General features: G+C 48.3%; 1 protein-coding gene across 10 annotated transcripts in view; it reads right to left on the bottom strand.

Annotated features, from left to right (window-relative positions):
* Positions 1-26,260, bottom strand: part of fam20b (FAM20B glycosaminoglycan xylosylkinase) — a 197,704-nt gene that overhangs the window by 27,403 nt on the left and 144,041 nt on the right. For all 10 annotated transcript variants that reach the window (XM_038795126.1, XM_038795123.1, XM_038795128.1 and 7 more), the window contains one exon: positions 23,323-23,432. In XM_038795126.1, the coding sequence (XP_038651054.1) occupies positions 23,323-23,432 (110 nt within the window). The remainder of the gene's footprint in view (positions 1-23,322; positions 23,433-26,260) is intronic.

The following is a 26,260-nucleotide window of genomic DNA, read 5'->3' as shown; positions in this document are numbered from 1 at the left end:
GCTTGACAGGGTAGATGCTGAGAAGTTCTTTCCCCTTGTGGGAGAGTCTAGGATCTGGTGGCATCATCTCAGAGTAAGGGGGACACCCATTTAAAACAGAGATGAGGGGGAATTTCTTCTCTCAAAGGCTAATGAACCAGTGGTCGTTAAATATGTTCAAGGATGAGACAGATTTTTAATCAGTAAGGGAATCAAGGGTTTGGGAATAAGTTGGGAAAATAGAATTGAGAATTATCAAATCAGTCATGACCTCACTGAATGCCGGAGCAGGTTCAATGGGCCGAGTGGCCGACTCCTGCTCCTACGTCTTTGAAGTTCTTTTCAATTACAATACTCTTTCGCTGTGATGTATTCAAAAAATTTAACAGGGATAGGATCCAAACTTGAAAATATCAAGGAAAGAGAGATAAGGTTTACAGTCTGCAGAGTTCTTCTGGGTGTTACTAGAGCCTCCTGCAGACTCCCCTGACGTAACAAACAGACAAGCTTATAATCGTAGCTTTTCACAAGTAGGATTGACACAATATGGAGGGCAATCCATATGAACAGATGATCTTCAACCTCCCATTGTCCAAACTATCAAGTTAACATTGAAACAAAGTTTCATTAATCTTTCTTTGTTCCTGACAATTTCTGGGATCATGAAGTCAGATAGCCATGTGTTCTTAAGTTTTTCAGAGTTCAAACAATGGCAAGTGTGAAGCCTTGGTAATCCACGTGAAGAGGCTTCTACAAACTTTGCTAATTTTTCAGGTCAGGTGACTTCTGCATCATTTAAAAAGTGTTCTTACAGTTCACGCTGTTTCTTTAATATAAAAAATTAGACAAGGAATTACATCAGCTGATGAAACTAATAATAATACAGTATTCTACATTGCACACGATACATCTGTTGTGTTTGGTGTTCAATGTCTAGCAAGAAAACTACCAAACGACTTGAGACTTGTCCAAACCAGGACCGTTATTGAATCACACATGGTAAGATAACAATCTAATACATGGAGTTTCTTTGTATTCCTCTGGAACTATCCCTCGTGCACGTTTGTCCTCTTGTACGTCTTAGAACAATCTCCTGTTGACCAGATGTGGCCTCACTTACATTGGAGGGCCTTGTCACATTACCATTGTCTTGAGACCACATGGCGTGCCTATATCACCACCTGCTGGTTGGAGGTTGCACCAACAGCCATCTATGATATTGTTTACAGACATACCACCACATCCTCCTTCCTCAGAAAACATTAACATTTGTTTACAACCATCATTGTTGTTTTAGCTTTATACAGTTATACTAAGTCTAACAATGTGAATAGGTTTGACTACGGTCTGTTATGCCTGGCCAGTTTCCGTCTCTTTCACACAGATTATTGTGCCTCCCTCACAGGATCACCCCAGTATTCATTTGAGCTTCTGCCAGCCTTTTCGAACACTGGTTTACTTGCCGGCCTCTTACTTTGTCTCTTCTTTGCTCTGTGCCTTTGGAAAGCATGCATCCGTGACTGCCATACTTGCATCACCAGCTTCTTTCTATTCCTCTTCTTGCCACCATGCTGTTTGCTGCTTCTCTTTGTTTCTGGTTTGTCAGTCATGACCTCATCTTTTCCTGTTTTACTTTTGTCAGTGGGATGAGCTAGCTCTCCCAGTCTTCTCCTCTTTCTTCTTGTTGTTCTGACAATGGGATGACAAAGTCTCTTGTGTTTGTGTTTAGGCTTGGCAGCTTCTGGTTCGCTGCTGCTCTGCACCCTGTGCTCGGAGGTCTGCGGAGCTTCAGTTGGATCCTGAGGCACTGACCTGTCATCATCGTGTTGTGTGACCACGCCCACTTCTGTGGCCTCAACGGAATGCTGAAGCGCCTTGCTTTCTGGTGCCTGGGTGGTGGTTGGAACTACGGCAACAGGTGCCACCCCTTCTTGACAGGCTGGAGCATTGCTCAATTGCTCTTCACTACAGATTACGATACTCTCTGGTCGTGATGATCCAGGCGTTGGCTCATCATGGTCTAGTTCAAGAATGTAGGAGTGATTGGTTGAGTGATTGGTTGAGCTGCATAGAAAGATAGTCATCAGCTCCTCCGCTGTTTCACTTTCGGCATCAGCTCCTCCACTGTTTCACTCGGCGCTGTCAATCTCTTCGCTATCATCGTATTCATCATCGATGTCTTCCCATTCGTCCTCAGCATCCTCGATCTCCGCTGTTTCACTCTTGGAGTCGTTCCAAAGGCCTGGAATGAGTCACCAAGTACCTCTGGAGCAAGTTTCTCTAATATTGGTCAGTGACTGGTACTCCATGGTATCGGCAGCTTCGATTTGAGTTTTTATTTTAGAATGTGCCATCTCCAAGCTCCTGCTCTTTTTGGTGTCCAGCACGGTTTGGACGTCCCCCGTGACCACCTCGTCATTGCGCCCAAACCACCGAAGTAGCGCTTCTTGAGCCTTTTCATTGAGCCTGTCTTTGCGCCTGCGATGAAGATCTACAAGCAGTTCCTACTGGTCTTCGTCTGCCTCACCTTCCCCGACGTTACTGTCTGCATCCTCTTTGAAGTCTTCAAACATATATTCACAGTCCTCATGATCAGATTCAGCATCGTCTGCAATGATTTCACTTGTAAAAGGCGACACTGCACACGGAATTGTTCACGCAGGAGGCCGCCAAGTTCAAAGTCATCCTTGAGTTTGGCTGCCAAACCTTTGCTGAACATTCCACGCTGTGGAAGTTGAGGAGGTCTGAAAATTTTTAAAAAACGTTTAATTTGGTACAGGGGCTGGTTTAGCTCACTGGGCTAAATCGCTGGCTTTTAAAGCAGACCAAGCAGGCTAGCAGCACAGTTCGATTCCCGTACCAGCCTCCCCGGACAGGCGCTGGAATGTGGCGACTAGGGGCTTTTCACAGTAACTTCATTGAAGCCTACTCGTGACAATAAGCGATTTTCATTTCATTTTTTCATTTCATTTTTGTAACTTCGGCGAGTGCTTTGGTTTGGTTTTAATTGTTTTCAATGTTGCATTTTTGCCCTCCCTCCAGTTGATCTTGCAGCCTGTGCGCCCCACAATTTCTGGTTCATCAAAGAATGATTGAAGCGATCATGAATCCAATGGATACTTTCGTGGCCACCTCATTTGTGAAATACTCATTGGGCTCAAACTTAAATTCCAGAGTGAAGCTCCATGGCTTCTCATGCTCTGTCCATTTAACATTCACATCTTGCAGATGCTTCAATACAGGCTGGTCATGCTCCTGTATCATGCCACTGAGCACATGCACATTCTTGAAGACCTGTTAACCAGAATTGGAGAATGCTCACTGGCTGTTCCGTCTTTGTCTGATTTGTCATTTTCCGCCTGAATTTCTTCTGAATACACATCAACCGTGCACATCTAATATCTTGTAGGGATCTGCAGTATTCAGCTGGCCACCCGTCTAATGGGACACACAGCTGCTCAACTAAGTTCAGGGCGTCACATGCATCTGTTCCTAGGATGGACTCATGTTTCGTGTTCACAATGGAGAACGGCACAGTATGCCTTTTTTTGTGCACCCAAGCTTCTAGGACACGGACTTCCGGTGGCGGCGATGTCCGAGTGAGCCGCACATTCGGTGGGCTCTCACTCCGGCCGGCTGGAACAGCTGTTTCCCCGCGATAGCGGGACTACGGAGGCGGCAGAAAGGCTGCCTGGAACAGAGGAGGAGAGCGGGCTGCAGAGGATGTAAGTGTGGAGGCCAGCAGGTGAGGAAGAAGGAGAGAGAGAGAGAAGGAGGAAGCTGACCTGCAGGTTAAGATGGCGGACCCACGGACCTTCCTTCCTCCAGGACAAAGGGAAAAAGAAAAAGTTTGGAGTTGCTGAGGAGGGACAGCTTGGACCCACTTCAGATGCCCAAGAGGTAAAATTGAAGGAGCTGGGCGAAGGAAAGCGGCAGCGGAGGCGCTGAGGAGCGGGCTGCGGCATATGGAACAGCGGGATTCCAGAAAGCAGAAGAAGAAGGAGAAAAAGGGACAGAGACAAGGACCGGAAGAAAATTACCTGGGACCTAAGATGGCGGACACACGGAACCCGGACTCAGCAATCCAGCTGGCGCTGGATAACATGCTCCAGGTAATGAAGTCCAGTTTTGAAGCGCTGAAGCGGGACAGCTTGGACCCAATCCAGAAAGCGGTGGATCAGCTGAACCAGAGGCTGGACGCCCAGGATGTTAAAGTTAAGGAGCTGGGAGAAGCGGTGGAGGAGCAGGCGGATGCGCAAACGGTTGCAGCGCTAGAAGTGGACGGCCTGAAAGAGCGGCAGAGAAGACTGCTGGACAGAGTAGAGGAGCTGGAGAATAGAGTCCGCAGGAACAATCTGAGGATGGTCGGCCTCCCGGAGGGGGCGGAGGGAGCTGATGCTGCAGCGTTTGTAGCAGACCTGCTGAAGCAGCTGATGGGGGCCGAAGCCTTTCCGCGACCGCTGGAGCTGGAGGGGGCACACAGGGTGCAGGCAAGGCAGGGGCGGCTGGGCGGACCCCCCCGCCCGATGGTGATTAGGTTCCACAGGTTCGTGGACAAGGAGCGGGTGCTGCAGTGGGCAAAGAGCGCCAGGAGCAGCACGTGGAATAACAGTGTGCTCCGCATCTATCAGGACCTAAGCCAGGAGGTGGCTCGGCGGCGAGCAGCCTTTAAGAATGTCAAGGAGGTGCTGTTCAAGAAGCACGTGAAGTTTGGTCTGCTGTTCCCAGCTCGGCTATGGGTCACGCACCAGGGTCAACACCACTACTTTTCCGAGCCCGAAGAAGCGATGGATTTTGTGAGGGACCTGGGGATGGCCCCGAAAGGAGGCCCTAAGGACACGAGTTAGGGCCCGAGGATTTCTGTGGGGAGGAACGCCGAATGTGCCTGGACTGCTGCTCAACGGTTTGCTGGGCCAATGGGGCCAAACGGAACATTTGAGACTCTTTCCTTTGTTCATGGACATTTATGTGCTTTTTCTCTTTTTTCTATGTTTTTTCCCTTTTTTTTTTCCTGTTTGGGCTTTTTGTGCAGCTCGCGGAAGACACTGGAGCCGGCTTGCCCCAGTGGGTGGGGAGGAGGGCGGGGAAACAAGGGGAATGGGACAGGAAGGCGCCGGAGTGTTGAGTCACCGGGCTAGCAGATTGGCTAGTCAAGGAAGTCAGATGGGGGGGAAAGCTATAGCCAGTAGATGGCAGGGGTGGGGGTATCGGGGGATGGGGTTAGGGGAGGGGGGGGTTGTTCTGCTGACGGGAGAGGGACTTGAAATAGGCACTGGAAAGGAGGTCGAGGGTGGAGGCAGCTATAGGGCGGGCCAGGAAGGGCGCGACGCACGGGTCAGGGGCCGGCCCGAGAAAGGCTATGGCTGACCGGCGGGGTGGGGGGGGGTGGGATGTGCCCCCCGACCAGGCTGATCACCTGGAACGTCAAGGGACTGAATGGGCCGGTTAAGAGGGCGCGGGTGTTCGCGCACTTGCGGGCCCTGAGGGCGGACGTAATTATGTTGCAGGAGACACATCTGAAAGTGTCAGACCAGACCAGGCTAAGGAAGGGCTGGATTAGCCAGGTCTTCCACTCGGACTTGGACTCGAAGTCCAGAGGGGTGGCAATCATGATCAACAAGCGTGTGCAATTTGAGGCAGAGGGCATATCCGCAGACAGGGGGGGCAGATACCTGATGGTACGGGGCAGGCTGGAGGGGAGAAGAGTGGTGCTGGTGAATATATATGCCCCGAACTGGGATGACGTGGACTTCATTAAAAGAGTGCTGGGGAAGATCCCGGACTTGGATTCTCGCAGGCTAATAATGGGAGGGGACTTTAACATGGTCCTTGACCCGACTTTGGATCGGTCGTGTCCCAGAACGGGTAGGCTCTCAGCAATGGCAAGGGAGCTGAAAGGGTTTATGGAGCAAATGGGGGCAGTGGACCCCTGGAGGGAGGGACAGCCAACAGGAAGGGGCTACTCGTTCTACTCGCACGTCCACAAAGTATATTCCAGGATAGATTTCTTTGTGTTAAGCAGGGACTGTAGGGGGGAGGTAAAGAACACGGAATACTCAGCAATTACCATTTCAGACCATGCCCCGCATTGGGTGGACCTGCAGTTCGGGGGAACGAGCTATCAACGCCCGCAATGGAGGCTAGATGTGGGACTGCTGTCGGAGGAGGGGATCTGCGAGAGGCTTCGGAAATGTATAAAAAATTACCTGCAGGTGAATGACACTGGGGAGGTCTCAGCGGCGACCGTGTGGGAGGCGCTAAAGGCAGTAGTGCGGGGGGAGCTGATTTCAATTGGGGCCCATAGAGCCAAGGCAGACCGGGCAGAGATGGATAGATTGGTCAGGGAAATGGGCCGGATAGATGAAGAGCACGCGAAGTCCCCGGGGGAGGTTTTACTCAGGGAAAGGCAGAGGCTACAGGCGGAACTGGGGGCACTATCCACGAGCAGGGCCGTGGAACAGCTTAGGAAGGCGAGGGGAGTGGTGTACGAGTATGGGGAAAAGGCTAGCAGACTGTTAGCGCAGCAACTTAGGAGGAGGGAGGCGGCCAGGGAAATAGGTAGAGTGAGGGACGAGGGGGGGCACAAAGTGGAGGATCCGGCAGAATTGAATAGGGTATTCCGGGACTTCTATTGTAAGCTGTATACTTCGGAGCCGCCAAAAGAACCGGAGGGGATGAAAAGGTTTCTGGATGGGTTAACATTCCCAACAGTTGGGGGGGGGGCGAGTGGAAGAGCTGGGGGCCCCGATTAGAGTAGAGGAGGTATTGGGGGGCCTAAAGGCCATGCAGTCGGGGAAGTCCCCGGGGCCGGATGGATACCCAGTAGAGTTTTATAGGAAGTTCTCTGAGCTGGTGGGCCCGGTCTTGGCGAGGGTTTTCAATGAGGCAAGGGACAGAGGGACCCTGCCGCCGACGATGTCACAAGCCACCATATCTCTGATATTAAAGCGGGGTAAAGACCCGGAGGTGTGCGGGTCCTACAGGCCAATCTCCCTGATTAATGTAGATGCCAAGCTCCTGGCAAAGGTACTGGCGGGTAGAATGGAGGACTGTGTACCGGAGGTGATTGGGGAGGATCAAACGGGGTTCGTGAAAGGTAGGCAGCTGGCGGCCAATCTGAGGAGATTGCTCAATGTGATAATGATGCCCCCGGCGGGTAGAGAGGTGGAGGTAGTGGTGGCTATGGACGCCGAGAAGGCCTTTGACCGGGTGGAGTGGGAATATCTATGGGAGGTGCTCGGACGGTTTGGGTTCGGGGAGGGATTGGTGGATTGGATCAAATTATTATATCAGGCCCCGAGGGCCAGCGTCAGGACCAACAGAGAAGTGTCGGAGTACTTTAGGTTGTACCGAGGGACCAGGCAGGGCTGCCCGCTCTCCCCGCTGCTGTTTGCGCTGGCCATAGAGCCGCTGGCGATTGCGCTGAGAGCCGCAGAGGGTTGGAAGGGGATGGTGAGGGGCGGGGTGGAACATAGGGTTTCTCTTTATGCAGACGACCTGCTCCTGTACGTGTCGGACCCAGTGGCCGGGATGGGAACTATACTGGGAATGCTGAGGGAGTTCGGCCAGTTCTCAGGATACAAATTAAATACGGTCAAGAGTGAAATGTTTGTGGTACAGGCAAGGGGCCAGGAGAACAGATTGAGAGGGCTACCGTTTAGGTTAGTTGAGGAAAATTTCCGGTATTTGGGAATCCAGGTGGCGCGAGACTGGGGCAGGCTGCACAAGTTAAATTTGGCCAGGGTGGTGGAGCAAATGAAGGGAGAGTTTCGGAGATGGGATGCACTCCCGCTGTCGCTGGCAGGGAGGGTGCAGACTGTAAAGATGACAATCCTCCCTCGATTTTTGTTTATTTTTCAGTGCCTCCCGATCTTTATCCCACAGTCCTTCTTCAAAAGAGTTAACGGGCTGATCATGAGCTTTGTCTGGGCGGGAAAGTCTCCGCGGGTGAAGAAGGCGATGTTGGAGAGGAACCGCAGCGAGGGAGGGCTGGCGTTGCCGAGTCTGGTCAATTATTACTGGGCGGCCAACATCGCTATGATAAGGAAGTGGATGGTGGGTACGGGGTCTATTTGGGAGCGAGTGGAGGCGGCTTCGTGCAGGGGCTCCAGTTTGGAAGCCCTGGTCACGGCTCCTCTACCGCTGCCGCCGGCCAAGTACACCACCAGCCCGGTAGTGGTGGCGACCCTGCGGATATGGGGCCAGTGGAGGAGGCATGTGGGGGAGATGGGGGCGTCTGTCTGGGCGCCAATCTGCGACAACCATCGGTTTGCCCCCGGCAGTATGGATGGGGGGTTCCGAGTATGGCGGCGAGCAGGGGCGGGAGGGGTGGGTGATATGTTCCTGGAAGGGAGCTTCGCGAGTTTGAGGAGCTTGGAGGAGAAATTTGGGTTGGTAGGGGGAAATGATTTTAGATACCTACAGCTGCGGGACTTTGTTCGTAGACAGGTCCCATCTTTCCCGCGCCTCCCGCCAATGGGGATCCTAGACAGAATAGTCTCTGGGAGGGACGAAGGGGAGGGTAGAGTCTCAGGTATTTATAAGGTGCTCATGAGGGAGGAAGGGTCCCAGACAGAGGAACTGAAACTTAAATGGGAGGAGGAGCTAGGCGGGGAAATGGAGGATGGGCTGTGGGCAGAGGCCCTGAGTAGGGTAAACTCGACCGCGACATGTGCAAGGCTCGGGCTGATCCAATTTAAGGTCGTTCACCGGGCCCATATGACGGTGGCTCGGATGAGCAAATTTTTCGGGATAGAGGACAAATGCGCTAGGTGCGCGGGAGGACCAGCGAACCATGTGCACATGTTTTGGGCATGCCCTGAGCTGAGGGGGTACTGGGAGGGATTTGCGGGGGTCATGTCCCAGGTGCTAAAAACAAGGGTGGTGATGAGTCCAGGGGTGGCAATTTTTGGGGTTTCGGAAGACCCGGGCGTCCAGGGGGAGAAAGCGGCCGATGTGCTGGCCTTTGCTTCCCTGATAGCCCGGCGACGAATATTATTGGCGTGGAGGGACTCAAAGCCCCCGAAGACTGACTGGTGGCTTGCGGACATGTCAAGTTTCCTGGGGATGGAAAAAATTAAGTTCGCCTTGAGGGGATCTGTGCAGGGGTTCACCCGGAGGTGGCAACCATTTATTGACTTCTTTGCGGGAGAGTGAGCGTCAGCAGGGGGGTGGGGGGGGGGGGTAGAGGAGAGTAGGAGGGAAAATATGGCGGGTAGTACGGGTGGGAGGGGAGCGGGCTTGTGCAATACGGTATGATGGAAGTATTGAAAGTACGTGGATGCTTGCACATTTTGCCTTTTTTGCTTCCTTTCTGATGATGTCTGTAACTGTTTATAAAGCCAAAAACTACCTCAATAAAATTGTTTATTAAAAAAAAAGCTTCTAGGACACGTTCCCCCACAGTCTCAAACTCATTGCCACTTTAGTCAACCATCGTCCTTGGCCGGGTTACGACTTTTGGCATCACCCGCAAACCACGCAGATCACGCAAACGGAGATTTGCCTTCGCTTCCGTGCACAAGTTTGATACCTACTTTCGATGGTATCAGCTGGGTTATAACTGTCGTTCTAATCGGTCATCAAAACGTCTTTCTTGCCTATTGTTGGACTCACTGTGTCGTTGGCTGAGATTGACCGCACGAAGAATAGTTTGTCAAGGGTCATCTCACTAACTGCCTTTATTAACCGCGTCCGGTTGAATAATATACTTTGGTCCCCTGTAGGACACCCAGAGGGCTGGTTTAGCACAGGGCTAAATCACTGGCTTTTAAAGCAGACCAGGCCAGCAGCACGGTTCAATTCCCGTACCAGCCTCCCAGGCGGCGGAATGTGGTGACTAGGGACTTTTCACAGTAACTTCATTTGAAGCCTACTTGTGACAATAAGCGATTTTCATTTTCATTTAATTTCATAACACTGTTTCACAAAATGGTCGCACTTGAAACAAACTCTTTCAAAGGTCGGACATTGCCTTGGGCCATTTTGATAGCCACATTTATGGTACAAGATGGTGGCTGCTGTCGGCCGCTTAAAATGGCCACCGACACTGAGACCACATTTCTTCATTGCGTGCGTCACAGCAGTAACGGTGATGACGCCATCCTGTGTTGCTGTCAAAATGTTTCAAACTGAGTGCGCTGTTTTGTTGTGCAGTCACCTCATTCGCAAAACACATCTTAATATGGCTTTTTGATTGAAGCACTTCTTTCTCGGTAAGCGTACAAACTATGCCAGGTTCACATGCTCCGTTACTTTTTATAGAGCAATAACGATCAAAGTACTTTAATGCTTCATCGCAGCCCTTGTTCTCGCCCTCGCTGCACAGGTGAAAGGGTTCTATAGTTCTGCTGCCTGATTACCTGCTGCCGCAAGAAGCAACGCAATAAGCCTGTCAACAGGCTGTGCCTACAGGCCTAGGGCTACAATGTAGACCCAGAATTGCTGCTTAGAAACATGCCAATTTTTTCTACGTTACCCATGAACTCAAGCTAGTGGGGTCCCTTTATACCATTCAACTCTAGCCCCATCCTTTTATTGCATTGAGTCTCTGCAGTTCAGCAGATCGGCCTTCCGTCAAATTTTAACTTTGTCACTGCCATCGTTACCTTAGAATCTTCAGCACTCTTGGTACCATGTTGTGTTTGGTGTTCGATGTCTAGCAAGGAATCTACTAAATGATTTGAGACTTGTCCAAACCAGGATCTTTAGTGAATCACAAGTGGTAAAATAATGATCTTTTACAGAGCAAGTTATCATGGAGTTTCTTTGTACTCCTCTGGAACCACCCCTCGTGCACGTCTGTCCTCTTCTATGTCTTAGAACAATCTCCCGATGACCGGATGTGCCCCCACTTATATTGGAGCGCCTTGTCACATGACCACTACCGCGAGACCGCGTGGTGTGTCTGTATCGCCACCTGCTGGTTGGAGGTTGCACCACCAGCCAACTATGATATTGCTCACAAGCATATCACCACAAAATCATCATGACAATAGCATTTGCATCATTCTTTTTACATACTTTAAAATTTTGCCTATAGAGATCAGTGAATATGGCATCACAAGTATTATGAAAAAAGTCCAGAGTGAATTGAAAGACCTGTACCCTTACCCTTCTCATAATGTATTTTTGTCGCAAAAGGTATGTTCTTAGCGCTTAGATTGTGCAATCAATTAAAATAATAGGAAGATTTTGTGGGACTTAATTTAAAAAATATATATATTTTTATTCACATTTTTCAAATTTTATACATTAACAACACAGTAAAATAATAAAACATTAAACAGGCCCTCCGGAACCCTCCCCAAAAGGGACTGTCCCCCGACAGAAAGACTCTCTTTTCTCCACTCAACAAACTAATGGCAACCAGCTCTTTAAAGTACAGAATAAACTGCTGCCATCTTTGGTAGAACCCCTCAGTTGCCCCCTTCACGGTGTACTTTCCCGAGATACATGAACTCCATAAGATCCCCCAGCGATTCTGAGGCATTGGACGGAGAAGCTGACCTCCGCCCCAACAGTACCCACCTTGGAGCAACTAAGGGGAAGGCCAAAATGTCAGCCCCCATCTGTAGCTCTGGCAGGTCCGACACCCCAAATATGGCCCCTGAGGGACAGGGCTTCAGTTCAATTTGTAAAATGGCCGACATGGTGCTAAAGAAGAAGACCCAAAACCCCATGAGCTTAGGACATGACCAGAACATGTGAACGTGATTAGCCGGGCCCCTCCCACACCGTTCATACTCATCCTCCATTCACGCAATCAACATGCTCATCCTGAATTTAGTCAAATGGGCCCTATGCACTACCTTCAACTTTATCACCCTAACCTCACACACGACGATGTTCCATTCACTCTACTCTGAGCCTCGCCAACCTCAACTCCGCCTCCCACCTGACCTTAAACCCTCCACCGACACTGCCTCTTCCTCCATAATCCGACAATAAAACCCCAATGTACACCCCTCCTCCAGCTCTGCCAGTAACAAAACCGTCTCCAACAACGACGAAGGGGGCATCACAGAGAATGTCAGGAAGACCTTTATTGAGAAGTTGTGAATGTGTATGTACCTAAATGTATCCACCTGCGAAAATCCCAAATTTCTCAGTCAACTCATCCAAGCTCGCAAAACATCTTCCAAAAAAGTCCCTTATCCCCTCCACCCAAATCCCCTAAACCTAGCATCCAGTTTCATCGACTCAAACAATGGTTCGCACAGATCGGCGCCAACTTCGATACCACCCGAAATTAAAGTGCTGCCTAAACTGTCTCTACCACCAGGGTCACAGCCGTCACGAACGCCCTTAACCCGACCCCTGACACAACCCTGACCACCCACGCCATATAGTCTCAAGGTCCCCACACCACTCCAGCACCTTCACAATAATATGTCAGGCTCAGCAACGCCAAGCCCCCTGACTGCCGGTCCCTCTGGAAGACTAACTTCTGATTCTTAGCCACTTTTCCCGCTCAAATAAAAGACAAAATCAATTTCTCCGCCCCCACCCCTCCACACACACACAGCCTCCCAACCCCTGCACAATGCAGGTAATCAATCAAACCGGGGGTTTCTCACCACCTCACCTTCTAGTCAGCCATTTCCACTGCGAGGGAATCTGGAATCTGCCCCATATTTCTGAAACCAGAGCCCACTTGAGGTGCCAGCTAGCCACACCCTCATGATGGGACACAAAACTCCTAGTCACCATCATCAGCACTCTACTTCCCTGGTCCCTGGTCCCTGCCCCCCCACCCCGGAAATACCCTAGCTGCTTCCTCTCAAACCAACACCACTCTCCTCCATCGCCTTCCCCCCCAACATTCACACCTACTAGGCTCATCAAATTCTGCCTAAACAGAACTTGTAATCCGCAGCCCCACCCCCCACCGTGCTCCTATTCACTAGCTAATTCAACCTGCTAGCGAGGTAGCACCCGCCCCCCCACCACCAGAGCCCACATCACTCTAAACAAACCAAGAAAGAAACCAAAACCCATACCCAAGAGCCGAAACTTCCCCTCCCTCAACACACCTCCCTTCCCCCCCCAACCAAATACTCCCTCTAAGCCACAAATGTCCACCAAAAGAGAAAACAGCACAACAAAAAGTAGAAGCCTCCAAACAAACCACAATTTGCATGAACAACAACTCTGTACATAAAGAAAAAGGGAGACGGCAGCACGGTGGTGCAGTGGTTAGCACTGCTGCCTCATGGCGCAGAGGTTCCAGGTTCTATCCCGGCTCTGGGTCACTGTCCGTGTAGAGATTGCACATTCTCCCCATGTTTGTGTGGGTTTCACCCCCACAACCCAAAGATGTGCAGGGAAGGCGGATTGGCCAAGCTAAATTGCCTCTTAATTGGAAAAAATGAATTAGGTACTCTAAATTTATTTTACAAAATAAAGAAAAAGGGAGAAGGGGAACAAGAAAAAACTAAGACAATTCACACATCTTTACAACAGACGTCCCCATACAAACCCACCCCAACCACCACCTCTTGCAAACCTAATCAGTTCAGTCCAAGTCCTTGAGACTCCATGTAAGCCTCCCTATCTTCCGCTGCCTTGAAGAAACGGTCCTTCGCATTATGCGCAACCCTCACCTCGCACACCACTCTTAAAAAGAGCTGACTTTGCCTTATTAAAGACCGTAAGAAGTCTTACAACACCAGGTTAAAGTCCAACAGGTTTGTTTCAAACACGAGCTTTCGGAGCACGGCTCCTTCTTCAGGTGAATGGAAAGGCTTGTTCCAGAAATGTTTATATAGACACAGTCAGAGATGCCCCGGAATGCGAGCACCTGCAGGCAATCAAATCATCAAAGATGCAGAGAGAGAGGTAACTCCAGGTTAAAGAGGTGTGAATTGTCCCAAGCCAGTTCAGTCGGTAGGCCTCTGCAAGTCCAGGCTTGTTGGTGGGGGCCGAATGTAATGCGACATGAATCCCAGATCCCGGTTGAGTCCGCATTCATGCGTGCGGAACTTAGCTATAAGTTTTTGCTCAGCAATTTTGCGTTGTCGCGTCTCCTGAAGGCCTCCTTGTAGAATGCTGACCCGGAGATCAGAGGCTGAATGTCCTTGACTGCTGAAGTGTTCCCCAACTGGAAGGGAACAGTCCTGCCTGTTGATAGTCGCACGATGCCCGTTTATTCGTTGTCGCAGTGTCTGCATGGTCTCGCCAATGTACCACGCTTCGGGACATCCTTTCCTGCAGCGTATGAGGTAGACTACATTGGTCGAGTCGCACGAGTATGCGCCGCGTACCTGGTGGGTGGTGTTTCCACGTGTAATGGTGGTGTCCATGTCGATGATCTGGCATGTCTTGCAGAGATTACCCTGGCAGGGTTTTGTGGTGTTGTGGTTGCTGTTCTGAAGGCTGGGTAATTTGCTGCAAACAATGGTTTGTTTGAGGTTGCGCGGTTGTTTGAAGGCCAGTAGTGGGGGTGTGGGGATGACCTTGGCAAGATGTCCATCCTCGCTGATGATGTGTTGGAGGCTGCGAAGAAGATGTCGTAGTTTCTCCGCCCCAGGAAAGTACTGGATGACGAAGGGTACTCTGTCAGTGGTGTCCCGTGTTTGTCTTCTGAGGAGGTCGGTGCGGTTTTTTGCTGTGGCGCGGTGGAACTGTCGATCAATGAGTCGAGCGCCATATCCCGTTCGTACGAGGGCATCTTTCAGCATCTGTAGGTGTAGGTGTACACCTACAGATGCTGAAAGATGCCCTCGTACGAACGGGATATGGCGCTCGACTCATTGATCGACAGTTCCACCGCGCCACAGCAAAAAACCGCACCGACCTCCTCAGAAGACAAACACGGGACACCACTGACAGAGTACCCTTCGTCGTCCAGTACTTTCCTGGGGCGGAGAAACTACGACATCTTCTTCGCAGCCTCCAACACATCATCAGCGAGGATGGACATCTTGCCAAGGTCATCCCCACACCCCCACTACTGGCCTTCAAACAACCGCGCAACCTCAAACAAACCATTGTTTGCAGCAAATTACCCAGCCTTCAGAACAGCAACCACAACACCACAAAACCCTGCCAGGGTAATCTCTGCAAGACATGCCAGATCATCGACATGGACACCACCATTACACGTGGAAACACCACCCACCAGGTACGCGGCGCATACTCGTGCGACTCGACCAATGTAGTCTACCTCACACGCTGCAGGAAAGGATGTCCCGAAGCGTGGTACATTGGCGAGACCATGCAGACACTGCGACAACGAATAAACGGGCATCGTGCGACTATCAACAGGCAGGACTGTTCCCTTCCAGTTGGGGAACACTTCAGCAGTCAAGGACATTCAGCCTCTGATCTCCGGGTCAGCATTCTACAAGGAGGCCTTCAGGAGACGCGACAACGCAAAATTGCTGAGCAAAAACTTATAGCTAAGTTCCGCACGCATGAATGCGGACTCAACCGGGATCTGGGATTCATGTCGCATTACATTCGGCCCCCACCAACAAGCCTGGACTTGCAGAGGCCTACCGACTGAACTGGCTTGGGACAATTCACACCTCTTTAACCTGGAGTTACCTCTCTCTCTGCATCTTTGATGATTTGATTGCCTGCAGGTGCTCGCATTCCGGGGCATCTCTGACTGTGTCTATATAAACATTTCTGGAACAAGCCTTTCCATTCACCTGAAGAAGGAGCCGTGCTCCGAAAGCTCGTGTTTGAAACAAACCTGTTGGACTTTAACCTGGTGTTGTAAGACTTCTTACTGTGCTCACCCCAGTCCAACGCCGGCATCTCCACATCATTATTAAAGACCGTTCGCCTCCTTGCCAATTCAGCTGCGACATCCTGGTATATACGAATACTACTGCCTTCTCACCGAACCTCCTGATTCTCCTTGGCCCACTTCGACTCTCTCCTTTGTCCGATAGCTGTGAAAACAGACCATCATTGCACGTGGCTCATTCACCGGTGGGCCCGATCAAACTCGATAGGGGGAACCTGATCCTCCTCCTCCATCAACGTCACAAACATCGCCTCAAAATATTCAGTTAGTCTTGGACCCTCCACCCCCTCAGACAACTCCATGATCCTGCGGTTTTGCTGCCTTGACCCTCAAGTCCTCGACCTTAGCTCTCGGAGCCAAAGTTTTGACAAATGTTCATCTGGACTTGAAACGTTAGCTCTTTTCTCTCCCTACAGATGCTGCCAAACCTGCTGAGATTTTCCAGCATTTTCTCTTTGGTTTCAGATTCCAGCATCCGCAGTAATTTGCTTTTATCCAGTGAAGAGGTGGGAGTCATGTGACATAAACCACTGGTTTGTGCAGCCAGTAATATTGCTCTGCTGTACTGCAAAGTCTCAGTCTGTTATTTTACCATCTAACCAGTAGTATCACAGACAAGGAGCTCTGTCCCAGGTTGGGCTTCGCTTACTTTACTGGGTCTCCCAACCCCAGCACATTCCGCGTAACCAATTGAACCGGGGGGGGGGGGGGGACCGGGGACCACACGACAACGGGACAGGATTCTCACCCATCCCCCCACACCTTCTAGTCTCCCATTTCCCCTCCATTCCCCCATATTTCTGGAACCAGAGCCGACCCAAGATGGCAGCCAGCCCCACCCTCCTGATGGGTCAAAGAACTCCCAGTCGCTTGGGCAGCACGGCGGCCTAGTGGTTAGCACAACCGCCTCACGGCGCTGAGGTCCCAGGTTCGATCCCGGCTCTGGGTCACTGTCCGTGTGGAGTTTGCACATTCTCCCCGTGTCTGCGTGGGTTTCGCCCCCACAACCCAAAAATGTGCAGAGTAGGTGGATTGGCCACGCTAAATTGCCCCTTAATTGGAAAAAATAATTGGGTAATCTAAATTTATTTTTAAAAAAAGAACTCCCAGTCGCCATCAGCACTATACTCCCCACCTCCCCCAATCCCTGATATTCCCCCAGCTACTGCCTCTCGAACCAACACCTCACTTCTCCATCCCCTTCTCCCCACCATTCACACCTCCCAAGCTCAAAGAAATATGCCTAAACAGGTCCAGCAAGCTGCAGCCCCTTCCCCCACCCTATTCCCATTCACTAGACAACCTCAGCCTGCCGGCGAGGTAGTCCCCCCCACCAGAGCCCACATCACACAAATAAACAAACGAAGAAAGAAAGAAACTAAAACCCACACGACCACACCCAAGAGCCGAAACTTCCCCACCCCGTCCCTCAACTCTGAATCTACCCAACACCCCACCCCTTCCCAACCAAATACTCCCTATAAGTCACAAATGCCCAACCAAAATAAGCAAACACCACAACGAAAAGTAAAAGCCCAAACAAACCACATCCATTTTAATTAACAACTCTGTACATAAGAGAAAATTGGAGAAGGGGAACGGGAAAAAATAAGACAGATCATGCATATTTACAACGAACTTCCCCATACCAATCCATCCAAACACCACCTCTTGCAAACCCACTCAGTTCAGTCCAAGTCCTTCAGCCTCCACTGCTTGAAGAACTGGTCCTGGCATTATGCGTAACCCTCAGCCTCGCCGAGTACACCGCTCTTAAAAAAGCGCTGACTTCGCCTTATTAAAGACTAGCAGGCAAATGAAATATCTAGCATTGGTTTTCAGCTCATCACTCTCAGTGAAGGAATACCTCATTGGACTTTGATTCTGGACTCTGGAACCCACATGAAACACCATTTCTTTTCCCGTGGTCTCTGCCCTGTAAATTGTTTCTTTCTCTACTCTCCTTTCACTGTATCAATACAAAAGAAGCAATGTTGATACCACCTTCCCAAGTTTGGAGTATGTGCAAATGAAATAGGATGAACTCAAAGTGTTAGTTTATTTGCACACAGTTTACTGTAGGGTTAAGAACAAAGAAAAATACGGCACAGGAACAGGCCCTTCAGCCTTCCAAGCCTGTACCAGTCATGATATCACTGTTGGCCAAAACCCTCAGCATTTCCTAGTGCCATATCCCTCTACACCCATCCTATCCGTGTATTTGTCAAGATGCCTTTTGAGCGTTGTTAATGTATCTGCTTCCACAACCTCCCCTGGCTACACGTTCCAGGTGCTCACCACCCTCGGTGTAAAAAAACCTGCCTCGCACATCTCCTCTAAACGTTGCCCCACGGACCTTAAACCTATGCCCCCTGGTGACTGACCCCTCCACCCACATGCCCATCCACGCGCCTACAATCTTGCAGACCTCTAGCAGGTCACCCCTCAACCTCTGTCTTTCTAATGAAAACAGCCGGGTCTATTCAGCCTCTCTGCATAGCTAACAGCCTCCAGACCAGGCAACATCTTGGTAAACCTCCTCTGCACCCTCTCCAAAGCCTCCACATCCTTCTGGTAGTGTGGCAACCAGAATTGTGCACAATATTCCAAGTGCGGCCTTACCAAGGTTCGATGCAACTGTAGCAATACTTGCCATTTTTTATACTCGATGCCCTGTCCAATGAAGGCAAGCATTCTGTATGCTTTCTTGACTACCTTGTCACTTTCAAAGATCTGTGGACCTGCACGCCCAGATCTCTGATTCCCCTCTATATTAGACCCACCAAAATGCAATACCTCACATTTGTCTGGATTAAATTCCATTTGCCATTTCTCTGCCAGTCTCCAACCTATGTCCTGCTGTATCCTCTGATAATCCTCACCACTATCTGCCACTCTGCGAACTTTGGTGTCGTCCGTGAACTTACTTATCAGACCAGCTACATTTTCCTCCAAATCGTTTATGTATACTACATACAACAGAGGCCCCAGCACAGATCCTTGTGGAAAACCACTAGTCACAATCTTCCATTCAGAAAAACACCCTTCTACTGCTACCCTTTGCTTTCTGTGAGCGAGCCAGTTCTGTATCCATCTTACCACCTCACCTCTGATCCCATGTGACTTCACCTTTTGTACCAGTCTGCCATGAGGCACCTTGTCAAAGGCTTTACTGAAGTCCATGTAAATAACATCCACCACCCTCCCCTCATTAATCATCTTTGTCACCGCCTCAAAAAACTCGATCAAGTTAGCGAGGCATGACCTCCCCATCACAAAACCATGCTGTCCATTGCTAATGAGTCCATTTGTTTCCAAATGGGTATAAATCCTGTCCCTGAGAATTCTCTCCAATAATTTAGCTACTACCAACGTGAGGCTCATCGGCCTATAGTTTCCAGGATTATCCCTGCTGCCTTTCTTAAACAGCGGTACCACAGTAGCTATTCTCCAGTCCTCTCGGATATCACCTGTAGCTGATGAGGATACAAAGATTAAGGCCCCAGCAATTTCCTCCCTTGCTTCCCTCAGTATTCTGGGATAAATCCCATCTGGCCCAAGACTCATCTACCTTAATGTCTTTGAAAAGACCCAATATCTCCTCCTTTTCGATGTCAACATGACCCAGACTGTCCACACACCTTACCCAAGAATCATCTTCCACAATGTTCTTTTCTTTGGTGAACATTGATGCAAAGTACTCATTTAGCACCTCGCCTATTTCCTCTGGCTCAACACATAGATTCCCCTCCCCACTGTCCTTAAGTGGTCCAATCCTTTCCCTGGCCACTTTCTTGCTTTTTACATTTGAATAAAAAGGTTTGGGATTCATCTTAACCCTATTTGTCAAGGACTTTTCATGGTTATTAATAGAAATTGGATCACACTGAAAGCGAGAAGGTTGGGAAATACACTCGCTTATAAAGTGGGAAGCAAATCAAAACACCTTTTTGTTTATGGATGGGCGGTGGAAGAAGAAATTAGTGCTGTTTAAATGAACTCCCCCTTCCTGCCTGTAACAAGATTTGAGTTTTCTGAAATTACCCTTTTGCTAAATTGCAAACTTGTATGTATAGGGTGTGGAAGTCCATTGATTCTCAGTTTGGAGTAAACTACAAACAACAACCTGTCTGGTTGTGTCCATTCAGGGCAATCCGCTCAATGTCCGCCTAACCCTCCCCAGGGTAAATCAATTAGCAACTTTTGAACTTGCTGTGTTGAATTTGCAAAAGTCACCTGACTCAGCCATCTGGGCCACCTAGTTGCGGTCCATTTTCAGGGTCAATCAGCTTGATAACAACCTAATTGATTCGTAATTGTTGATTCAAATATGGCAGCGGGGCTGCTCATCTTGACACCCATCTGACCCAGTTGGTATCATGGGGATAAGTTCAGAGGTGGCCTACCATTTTACATACCCTCAGCGGGAAACACTCCCACCAGGGCCACGTAAAATACAACCCTGTAACCGGTTTACCCCCATGCTTTTTATCATTCTAAGCTGGCTGCCAAGTAATAACAAATGTCTAACATTTCATACTTCAGAGAATAAAGGCAACATTCTGCTGTGAAATTGTTAACATTAGCCAATTCCCAAAACAGCTATGTGGTTTCCTGAAAAAAACCCAATAATGCGCACTATGCCAATATTTTGACTCAATGCATCTCTAATTCTGAAGAAGTCATACAGACTCGAAATGTTGACTCGGTTTCTCTCCACAGATGCTGCCAGACAGGAGTTTTTCAGCATTTTTGTTGTTGTTCTGGTTCTCAGCTTGAATACAAAACAGGTTGGCCTATACATGATTTTCAGTGCGTGTAAACCCACATTCGAAGGAGTTCAACATTTATATCCAATATCCTGACGTTCCTTTGAAATACCAGCTATAGTAACATCCAATGGATGCTAAAAATGGAAACCATTACACAAATTTAGTAGTCACTTCTTTGGACACTTTACAAGCTTTTACAATTAGATTAGTTTCTTGCACAATACATCATTCGTAATAATTTGAAATGAAATGAAATGAAAATTGCTTATTGTCACAAGTAGGCTTCAAATGAAGTTACTGTGAAAAGCCCCTAGTCGCCACATTCCGGCGCCTGTTCGGGGAGGCTGGTACGGAAATTGCCACATTTATTCGATTAATTTATTTTGTTATGCTTCAACAATGATTCAATTCAAAAAGAAAACTGCGAGATGGCTAATTGAGTAGGATATAAAGTTAATGAGTATTTTGCATCGGTGTTCACAAAGGAGAGGGACACGTTGATTGGTGGTGTCTCGGAGGGATGTGTAAACACTTTAGACCAGGTCATTATTACGAGAGAGAAAGTGTTAGGTGTGTTAAAAAGTACACCTTAAGTAGACAAATCCCCAGGGCCAGATGGCATCCATCCCAGATGACTGAGAGAGACAAGAGATGAAATCGCTAGGGCTCTAACAGAAATCTTTGTGTCCTCATTGGCCACAGATGAGATCCCAGAGGATTGGAGGATAGCCAATGTTGTACCGTTATCTAAGTAGAGTTGCAAAAATAATCCGGGTAATTATAGGCCAGTGAGCTTGACGTCAGTGATCGTGAAATTGTTGGAAAATATTCTCAGAGATAGGATCTATGCACATTTGGAAGGGAATGATCTTTTTACTGACAGACAGCATGGTTTTGAAAGAGGAAGGTCATGCCTCACTAATTTGATTGAATTTTTTGAAGGGGTGACAAAGATGATTGACGAGGGAAGGGCTGTGGATGTTGTCTGCATGGACTTTAGTAAATCATTTGATACGGTCTCTCATGGCAGGCCGGTGCAAAAGATTAAATCATATGGGGTCAGGGGTGAACTAGATGGATGGATCCAGAACTGGCTTGGGGCAGCACGGTAGCATGGTGGTTAGCATAAATGCTTTACAGCTCCAGGGTCCCAGGTTCGGTTTCCGGCTGGGTCACTGTCTGTGCGGAGTCTGCACGTCCTCCCCGTGTTTGCGTGGGTTTCCTCCGGGTGCTCCGGTTTCCTCCCACAGTCCAAAGATGTGCGGGTTAGGTGGATTGGCCATGCTAAATTGCCCGTAGTGTCCTAAAAAGTAAGGTTAAGGGGGGGTTGTTGGGTTACGGGTATAGGGTGGATACGTGGGTTTGAGTAGGGTGATCATTGCTCGGCACAACATCGAGGGCCGAAGGGCCTGTTCTGTGCTGTACTGTTCTATGTTCTATAGAAGACAGAGAGTAGCAGTGGAAGGGTGTTTTTCCAAATGGAGGTCTGTAACTAGTGGTGTTCCGCAGGGATCAGTACTGGGACCTCTGCTCTTTGTAATATATATAAATGACTTGGAAGAAAATGTAGCGGGTCTGATTAGCAAGTTTGCAGATGATACTAAGATTGCAACAGTTGTGGATAGTAATGAAGATTGTCAGAGAATACAACAGGATATAGATAGGCTGCAAAACTGAGCAGAAAAATGGCAGATGGAATTTAACCCGGACAAATGAGAGGTGATGTATTTTGGTAGATCCAATTCAGGTGGGAACTATAAAATAAATAGCAGAACCATCAGGAGCTTAGAGACACAGAGAGATCTGGACATGCAGGTTCACATATCCTTAAAAGTAGCAGCACAGGTGAAAATGGTGGTAAAGAAAGTTTATGGCAAGCTTGCCTTCATAGGACGGGGTTTTGAGTATAAAAGCTCGAAAATTATGTTACAGTTATATAGAATGTTGGTGAGGCCATATTTGGAATACTGTGTCCAATTCTGATCACCGCACTACCAGAAGGACTCTCTCTTTGGAGAGAGTACAGAAAAGGTTTACCAGAATGTTGCCTGGTATGGAGGGTATTAGCTATGAGGAGAGATTAAATAAACTGTGATTGTTCTCCCTAGAGAGACGGAAGATGAGGGGCGACCTGATACAAGTTTATAAAATTATTAGAGGTATAGATAGGGTGAACAGTTGGAGACTTTTTCCCAGGGCAGAAAAGACAATTACAAGGGGCACAAGTTCAAGGTGAGAGGGGAAAGGTTCAGTGAAGATGTGCGGGAGGAAGTTTTTTACATAGAGGGTGGTGGTGGCCTGGAATGCACTGCCAAGGGAGGTGGTTGAGGCAGATACATTGGCAACGTTTAAGACTTATCTGGATAGGCACATGAACAGATGGGGTATAGAAGGATAAAGATGGGGTGTAGAAGGATACATGCGGTTGGTCTAGATAGGACACGTGATCGGCGCAGGCTTGGAGGACCGAAGGGCTTGTTCCTGTGCTGTATTGTTTTTTGTTTAGAGGGAAGGTTAACATTTACCTGCTGGTAATCTTTCAGACTGATAATGTGTTTTGAGGAAACAGGCACAAATGTAGTATTTCATGACCCCAAATTAGACTACTTTCGCAGCTAATCTATCATAATAAATTCCAAAATGATTTGCACAGGAAACTTTTCCACCTCCCTATCCCACATATTATCAATCCAATTTGTACACTGCAGTATGCAAATGACACCTCACTGTATGAAATATTTATATTATTGTGCAAGAAACAGTAGTGATCATCTGGGATTAATCCAACGTGTCCAAAATGGGGTGCATACATACCCTGTGTGAGGAAGGTGCTTAGAAGCTGCTCAGAAGCAATTGGTTTTATCTCGGTATGCAAGTTCACATATCTCCCAACAACCACAGGAGCACGGCGCAATCCCAATATCCTGGGTGAAAGAAGATAGACCAAAAAAGTTATTTCTGCTGCAGAATAATTTTCTGCATACAAAACTAAATCATCAAAAGGATCCAACTTGTCATCTTAAATTGTCATTATGGTTGTCAAGTGGTAGCCAACAAGAAGCAGGCAATAAATAGATCTGGTGAGCACATTGAACAATTCAGCTCTGATCCAACATTTTGAGGTTGAGCAATGATGAGACAAATGTTTATTGTGAAATTCCAATATAATACAGCAGTGAAACTACAATGCTTTATCATGAAATTAAGACAGAAAAAGCTGGAAATATTCAGCAAGTCTAGCAGCATCTGGGAAAAAGAAATTGTGTTCTGATTAAAGGTTACAGGCCTGAAACTAGGCATTACTGGACATGCCTAGTATTTCTGGAATTTTCTTTTTTTTAAATAAATTTAGAGTACCCAATTATATATATATTTCCAATTAAGGGGCAATTTTAGCGTGGCCAATCCACCTAACCTGCACATCTTTGGGTTGTGGGGGTGAAACTCACGCAGACACGGGGCGAATGTGCAAACTCCACACAGACAGTGACCCAGGGCCGGGATTTGAACCCAGGTCCTCAGCGCCGTAGTCCCAGTGCTAACCACCGTGCTGCCCTTATTTCTGGAATTTTCTGTTTTAACTTCAGGATTCCAGAAGCTGCGATATTCTGCTTTACATTTTTATTGCAGTTTGATAACTTATTAGTTCCCTTCTTGCTGAGCCATCTGTAGTGTTAGAACATAGAAAAATACAGCACAGAACAGGCCCTTCAGCCCATGATGTTGTGCCGAACTTTTGTCCTAGACTAAGAACAAATTAATCTACATCCCATCATTCTACCGTAATCCATGTACCTATCCAATAACAGCTTGAAGGTCCCGAATGTTTCCGACTCAGCTACTTCCACAGGCAGTGCATTCCATGCCCCTCTACTCTCTGGGTAAAGAACCTACCCCTGACATCCCCCCATATCTTCCACCATTCACCTTAAATTGATGTCCCCTTGGAATGGTTTGTTCCACCCAGGGAAAAAGTCTCTGACTGTCTACTTTATCTATTCCCCTGATCATCTTATAAACCTCTATCAACTCACCCTCATCCTTCTCCGTTCTAATGAGAAAAGGCCAAGCACCCTCAACCTTTCCTCGTAAGACCTACTCTCCATTCCAGGCAACATCCTGGTAAATCTCCTTTGCACCTTTTCCAAATTTCCACATACTTCCTAAAATGAGGCGACCAGAACTGCACACAGCTAGCTTATGCATTTATTATATTTGGCAAATTTAAGGGAGGTAGAAACATTTACTAGCCAGAATCATCACCTTAGTAATACAACAGGATCTAAGTCAATAACTAATACAAATATCATAAACATCATAGTTGAGCATGTTAAACATCTGCATGGTAACTTCTCTTGGACCAATTTAATAAATCAAACACAAGCTTTGGGATTTCACAGATTCATGCTTGGGTCATCCAACTTTTTATCTCTTTTAAGTTGGAAGAGTCTTAAAATTGTTGTTACAGATATCCTGCTTTAAAGCTTAATCAGTAGAAATGCTGGGGGACATTTTAGAGCACAAATGAGTGACTGGAAGGGTATGGGAGTGAATTTTTAAAAATTCTGATTTCTGAGCAGAAATCACATCAAAACCACCCATTCCAGGTTCTCAAAGGGGCAAGTAGCCAACCTGCTCCCCGATGCATTGGCAATTTAAAAACATTCATCTACGGGATGTGAGCATCGCTGGCTAGACCAGAATCTATTGACTATACCTAGTTGCCCTCGAGGAAGTGGTGAGCTTCCTTAGGTGTAGGTACATCCACAGTGCATTTAGGGAGGAAATTCCAGGATTTTGATTGTGAGTGATGCTTGAAGTCAGGGTGGGAAGTGATTTTGGGGGTGTTCGCAGGTATCTTCTGCTCTTGTCCTTCTAGTTGGTGGTGGGTCATGGGTTTGAAAGGTGCTGCCTAAGTAACCTTGGTGAGTTCCTGCATTTTGTAGATGGTGCACTCGGCTGCCACTGTTAGTCGGTGGTGGAGGTATTGAATGTTTGTGGAAGCGGCAGCAAGCAAATGGGCTGCTTTGTCCTGAGTGGTGTTGAGCTTCTGGAGTGTTACTGGAGCTGCACTCCTCCATGCAAATGGAGAGTACTCCATCGCCCACCTTATTTGTGCGATTAGATGATGGACAGGGTTTGGGGAGTCAGGAGATGCTCGTCAGCCCAAGCCTGGATATTATCCAGGTCTTACCGAATTTGACGTGGACTGCTTTAGTATCTGAGAAGTCACGAATGGTGAACATTGTGCTATCATGGGGCAGCATGGTGGTGCAGTGGTTAGCACTGCAGTCTCACGGCTCCGAGGTCCCAGGTTCGATCCCGGCTCTGGGCCACTGTCCATGTGGAGTTTGCATATTCTCCCCGTGTTTGCATGGGTTTCGCCTCCACAACACAAAGATGTGCAAGATAGGTGGATTGGACGTGCTAAAATGCCCCTTAATTGGAAAAGATTATTTGGGTACTCTAAATTAATTTTAAAAAACATTGTGTTATCATCAGCGAACATTCCCACTTCTGACCTTATAATGGAAGCAATGTCATTGATGAAGCAGCTGAAGATAGTTAGGCCTAGGCACTCCCCTGAGAAACTCCTACAGTGATGTCCTGGAACTGAGATGATTGACCTCCAACCACCACAACCATTTTCCTTTGTGCCAGGTGTAACTAGAACCAGCGGAGGGCTTTCCCCCTGATTCTCATTGACTCATGTTGCCTGGATATCAGGGGCAGTCACTTTCACCTCACCTCG

This window comes from Scyliorhinus canicula, chromosome 4 (assembly GCF_902713615.1).
Source record: "Scyliorhinus canicula chromosome 4, sScyCan1.1, whole genome shotgun sequence".
Classification (NCBI taxonomy): Eukaryota; Metazoa; Chordata; class Chondrichthyes; order Carcharhiniformes; family Scyliorhinidae; genus Scyliorhinus; species Scyliorhinus canicula.
The sequence above is the reverse complement of the archived record's forward strand: the minus strand, read 5'-3'. Positions and strand labels throughout refer to the sequence as shown.